We start from the raw sequence: 6,186 nt of genomic DNA, 5'->3' as shown, positions 1-6,186 counted from the left end.
AACATAAAACAAAAATGTTTCGATTCATGTCGGATCATTATCAAAATTTTCACTTCTTCTTTTCATTAAAAATTGTCATTTGATTATAATATACAAGCCTAGAAAAAAAAATAAAACATACGTTATAATAGTAGTTTTACTAAAATATCACCGTTGTGTAGAATAATAAAGATGCTAATAAAAAGTCAAAGAAGCATTCCTGTTTTTTCTCATTAATGATTATCTTTATAGCTTATACAATAACTTTTTATTTTTTCATATAACAATGAAGACTTACACTGCTCTGATTGAATTTTATTAACAGAATTTACAAAAATTATCAACGTTGAAATTCTACATTTATTAGTAAGGCAATATTACTAGGACAATTTTTGTTACAATTATTATTTTCTAACGATTTTCTATGAGAACTTGCTTCCATATATGAGAATACATTCTTCATTTAACATGGTTCGACACTTAATTTTTTTTTCTAGAAAAAGTTTTAAGGAGTAACTACGCATAATGTTCCGTTTATTTGAAATTACAACATTTATATACTTATAACATACATATTAAATAAATATTACTTATTCTCATTCTCATAACTTTTGTATAAGCGAACTAACTTATTTTCACTAACTGAATTTACCTATTACGAATAATAGAATAGTTAGATGCCATATGACATTTTTAATATATTGTGAGAAAGCAATTAAGCAAGAAAAACAAAAATTTATAAAATTCTGTTTTATTCAAGAGATTAACATTATATAAATATACATACCTACGTTCAAGTAAACTTGTCAAATAATTTGCACAAGTAAATTATGCTTGATAATTTACTTGAATGTGTGTAGCCTAAATACAATCAAGGTACAATATTTATCAACAGATTAATATAATATATACATATACACATCTGTATGTGATAGATTTAATAATAACAAGAAATATAAATTTATAAAAATATTAATTCTATCATATGTAATGTATTTTGTCATATGTAATGTTATATTCATGTCATTACATATATATAGATGAATCCATCAAAAATATAATTTTTTCAAATGTGTCAATAATGTGCACAGAATAGCTAAAGTTAAGTAAGTGTTATTTAACACATTTTTAAATATTTTTAACTTTTTTTTTGTTTAAAAGAAATTCTACTTAATATTATATTATTTTTTATTGTATAAATGTTTATTATGTTCAGTTTTTAACGGACTATACATAAATAAAAGATCTATATTACATGGAACAATTTTGCTGAAAGCTAAAATAAGATTTAAAATTTTCTTAAATAGAAAAAATTCTAAAAAATTATTCTAAAAATAATTGTTTGAAAATTTAAATTAGTTACTAGAATATTAAATTTTTTTGCAACATTGCTCACTTTTTTAATTTTCAACATAATTATTTTGGTCCAATAAAATTATTTTTAGAAATCTGTGTCTAGTAAAATTTTAAATCTTTCAGCAAAATCATTCTTTCTATAAATATACATATATGTATACATGTGCGTGTGTGTGCGCGCGCGCGCGCGCGCGCGTGTGTGTGTGTGCGTGTGTGTGTGTGTACACATATTATACACATGTATAGTGTATATTGTACATATATTATGGTGTATACATATTTGTATCAAAGATTTACAGTTTTATTGAGCAAAGTACTGTACACATAGATATACACTCCCGAAAAATCACCTTCCGCTTAAATTTGTTTATACACATAAAACTTTTTAAATATTAATCTTATATTAACAATAATTTTTTAATTAAAAATATATCAAAAATATATTTTGATACCATTTTTTAAGATTTGTAATCTTATTTCATTTTTGCTCTTAGAATTTTTCCGCTCGAATTCTTCGGAATATTGTCAACAAATGTTATTCCACCTAAAAGAAAAAGAAAAAAAAAACAAATATAATCCTCAAATTTTCCTAACGAAGTTTCTAGCTACCGAGTTCTTTTCTATCTTTAAGTTTTTATACTTAGTTCAATTGAATTACAACAACTACTTTTTTCTTTAAGAACTTACAACATTTCTTCGGATATATAGATGATAGCTATTCTAAAGACTACATGCAGCACTCTATTAATATGCTATTGTAATTAAACGCGTGATAATTAGAAACCCCGCGATGTTGTAATAGTTAAAAGCAATTGAGTTATACCTCTCAGTTGTTTGTACTCGGAAACCTTTCCTTTTATAAAGTCCTTAATATCGTCCTCTGTGGGTTTTTTATTTTCCTTCACCACTATAAATGCTTTAGGTACCTCACCATACCTCTCGTGTGGAATACCAATCACTGCTGCTTCCTCCACGTCAGGATGCATTCGCAGCAACGCTTCTAATTCCGCTGGTGGTACCTTTGATCAAACGAAAATAACATTTTAAATTAAAGCAAGCAAACACTTTAAACGCCACCGAAAAATAAAGTACTGTCAAATCGCGAAACTTTAAAACTTTGTAAAGATATTTTATGTACATTACTGTTTAATTTATCAATAAACAAAGTAGCAACTGCTTTAATAATAAATCAAAATAAATAGAGGAAGAATGAGTCAATAAGAATTAATGTGAATGTCTTTTTTGTAAAAAATTCCCAAAAATATTTTTATATTTTGGACCGTAGTATTTTCCTTTAAATAATTCTTACAATAAAATAATAATATACAAATTATGAAATAATTTATAATGAATAATTATTATATCAGATTTATATAATATTAGAAAAAAGAGGACTTTTTTTTATTTATGTATAAAGCTAATGCTTTTTAAAATTTTTTGAACAATTAGAGTTTATTTATCACATATCAATAAATGTTACAAGAAATATATATCTCTTCTTATTTAAATATAATCACCAAATTAATTATACTGAAATTGTAAGATACTTATTAAAATAAAAAGAGAAAAGTTCTTTTTTGTCAAACCAAATCGTTACCTGAAATCCTTTGACTTTAATAAGTTCTTTTAGTCTGTCTGTAATATAAAAATCAAAATCTTCATCGAAATAAGCAATATCGCCCGTTTTTAACCATCCATCCTGGGTTAGCGTATTTTTTGTAGCATCTTCGTCATTCAGATATCCTTTCATAACATGTGGTCCTTTGATCCATAATTCGCCTGTTTGACCACTAGTACTAATATCCTTCTTTGTCATTACATCCACCAAGCGTACTTGGCAACTCGCTATATTTTGTCCTATACTAGAATATTTTCTTCCAGTTCCAATAAAGTTCACTGGTGAAGTTTCTGTTAATCCGTAACCTTGAAAAAACATTACAAAACTTTAAATAAAACTTTAAATAAACTTGATACCAAAATAAATATTTTATTACATTTCATCATTATTTTTTCTTATTTTTTATATTTAGTTTTTTATTTAGTTTTTTATTATTAGATATTTAAATTTAAATTTATATTTGTAACAAAACAAAAAATTTTATAATAAAAAAAAATTTAAATTAAAATAAGTAGAGTCTTTAAAATGATTATATATACTAGATGTATATATGCTGTGAAATTCAATGACAAGAAAACAATTCGACACAAAAATTACAATCCGGTACAAAAACAAGATAAATTAATTTTGCAATGCATTACTGACATGTAGTTGGAGTTGTCAAATCCATCTCTGAAGTTAAAAATAATTTCGCTGAATAAAGATTATATATGTTTATATAACTGTGTTGAATAAGTTACACGTTTGCATCTAAATGAAATCTGTTTGCAAAAAAAAAATAAATAGATTTTGTCGTTTAATAGTAATTAGCATTTTTTCAATATGATTAATTTGACAAATATGGTTAATTTGTTTTATGAACTCGAATAATCATCATCAAACAAGAGTAAAGTTAATACGACGCCATTCTCAATACAACGAACTTTACTCCAGAATCGATCATGCGCCGATTCGTTGGATCTCGTTAAAAATTGAATGTATACACCGCTCGTTTGTTCGAACTCGCAAAATCCACAAATGCAAAACTCGTCCATCCTCCTCCTCTTCGACATTTCTACTATCACCAGAAAAAAATATAATATATATGTGAGTCTTCAAAGCTCGCACACGTCGAAACACGATCCCGAAAATTCGATCCAATAAACATTTCGTTCGTTCGCAAGTTGTGAATTTTGCTTCGACAATAGCTCGATTTTACAAACACTCACCTTGACGAAATTCGCAGATTTGTGAATCGATATTGTATTTCTCGTAGAATCTATTGACGTCCATTTCAGCGAGAGGCGCGGCCCCACACAATATAAGATGTACATGATGGAAATGATGTTTCTTCACAAGAGGGGAAGCCGTAAGAAATAATATTATGGGTGGAACGCAAAACAGTGCGGTCACCTGTGAAGTGCCATATCGTCGCGAATTTAATGCTTTCATAATTTTTTGTTTACATATACAAGAATAATTAAATTTTTCTGATATATAAAAACATATGATGATATAAAAACATATAATCACAAAAAAGCTCTTTTACTTTATTTAATTTAATTTAAATATATTCACATCCAGTCGAGCTTAATTTGTCATTCTAATATAATAAATTTTTAATTAAAGAGTGTATTAAAATATCTAAAGAGGAGATTTAGTTTTGAGCATAGCAAGCTATAAATTACCTTGTTTTTGTCCAATATGTCAATAAATGTTTCCGGTACAAATTTTGGAATAGTGATTATTTTTGCGCCAAAAGAAAGACGTGGAAACATCAAAGCATTCATTCCATAAATATGGAAAAATGGTAATACGGCAGGTATTACATCTTGAAATGTACCTGTAAAGAAATAAGATATTTTTATATGTAGATAATAAATGTTTATATAATTATCGAGTGATTGTAGAAGATAAGAAACAATTTCAAATAAAAAATTTTGCCGATAAGAATATCCGATTTTGCGAATATATATATAAAACCAATGTACAAATACATTAATTTAATTCAAAATTCGCAAAATTTAAAATGCGCACCAAGAAGGCTGAAATAATAATTTGTTAAATAAAAAAAAAGATACTTGTAGGAAACTGAAAAACATCGATAGAGGTTTGAACCATCATTATATTAGACACCAGATTGCGATGTCTTAACATAACACCCTTTGGTAATCCAGTCGTACCACTTGAAAATGGTAAAGCTACTATGTCATCGCAAGTTCTGTTCAAATTTACAGGTGGCAATGATTTACCTCGCGTTATGAGATCCTGAAAAATTTTACATGCTTATATTTATTTTTACTTTAACTTTCTTTCGTAATCTTTAAATATTGTCGATTAATTTGCCTAAAATCTATTTTGATACTAACAGAAAAAGGTATCGAACCGTCTGGCATAGAACCAATCTTATCATCAATTACAATAAAAGGGGTTTTATGTGAAAGACATGCTCTTTTTGCAGCGAACACTGTAGATGCAATTGAAGTGGAAGTGATGATTGCTTTTGCATTTGCTCTTAACAACTGAATCATCATTTCCTCTGAAAATTTTTATCACGGTCATCAATATTACAATACACTAAAATAAGATTTAAAATTTTCTTAAATAGAAATTCTAAAAAATTATTCTAAAAATAATTGTTTGAAAATTTAAATTAGTTACTATTAAATATTTTTGCAACATTGTTCACTTTTTTAATTTTCAACATAATTATTTTGATAGTCCAATAAAATTATTTTTAGAAATCTGTATCTAATAAAATTTTAAATCTTTCAGCAAAATCATTCTTTTTATAAATATACATATATGTATATGTGTGTGTGTGTGTATGTGTTCCACTTCCTTATCTTATTTTTATTTTACCATAAGTTAAATATTATAATAAGTTTAATCTATTTTATGTAAATCTCAAATAAAATAGCATGTTTAAAATAAAACAGCTTACCTGCTGTATACATCGGATTTATAGTAGTAACAATAAATCCTCCTGACGAGATTCCAAGGCAACTTAAAATTGTGTCCGGAAAATTAGGTGCCACTAGTGCTACCACATCGCCTGTTTTGAGACCCATATTCCGTAAACTTCTACCGATATAACTTGTCGCATCCTTGGCTTGCGCAAATGTGTATTTCTTGCCATTTATACCACACTCCTGCACAAAGTATGTTATAAAACTGATACCGTATCATATTCTCCAGTACACACCAGTACATTTATCGTTAAAAAAAAAATCTAACAGTTAATTATGCTTGCA

General features: G+C 26.8%; 1 protein-coding gene across 2 annotated transcripts in view; it reads right to left on the bottom strand.

The window, feature by feature from the left end:
• Positions 1 to 1,788: 1,788 nt before the first annotated feature.
• Positions 1,789 to 6,186, bottom strand: part of LOC108689035 (4-coumarate--CoA ligase 1-like) — an 8,644-nt gene continuing 4,246 nt past the window's right edge. Inside the window, exons 3-10 of one of the 2 annotated variants that reach the window (XM_018195629.1) lie at positions 5,877 to 6,084; positions 5,302 to 5,471; positions 5,014 to 5,200; positions 4,621 to 4,775; positions 4,162 to 4,345; positions 2,933 to 3,258; positions 2,159 to 2,354; positions 1,789 to 1,879 (exon numbers count right to left, since the gene is read on the bottom strand). In XM_018195629.1, coding sequence (XP_018051118.1) covers positions 1,809 to 1,879; positions 2,159 to 2,354; positions 2,933 to 3,258; positions 4,162 to 4,345; positions 4,621 to 4,775; positions 5,014 to 5,200; positions 5,302 to 5,471; positions 5,877 to 6,084 — 1,497 coding nt within the window. In that variant the 3' untranslated portion in view covers positions 1,789 to 1,808. The remainder of the gene's footprint in view (positions 1,880 to 2,158; positions 2,355 to 2,932; positions 3,259 to 4,161; positions 4,346 to 4,620; positions 4,776 to 5,013; positions 5,201 to 5,301; positions 5,472 to 5,876; positions 6,085 to 6,186) is intronic. The other variant, XM_018195630.1, reaches the window with a different exon arrangement.

Source organism: Atta colombica, unplaced genomic scaffold, assembly GCF_001594045.1.
Source record: "Atta colombica isolate Treedump-2 unplaced genomic scaffold, Acol1.0 scaffold254, whole genome shotgun sequence".
Taxonomy (NCBI): domain Eukaryota; kingdom Metazoa; phylum Arthropoda; class Insecta; order Hymenoptera; family Formicidae; genus Atta; species Atta colombica.
The sequence above is the reverse complement of the archived record's forward strand: the minus strand, read 5'-3'. Positions and strand labels throughout refer to the sequence as shown.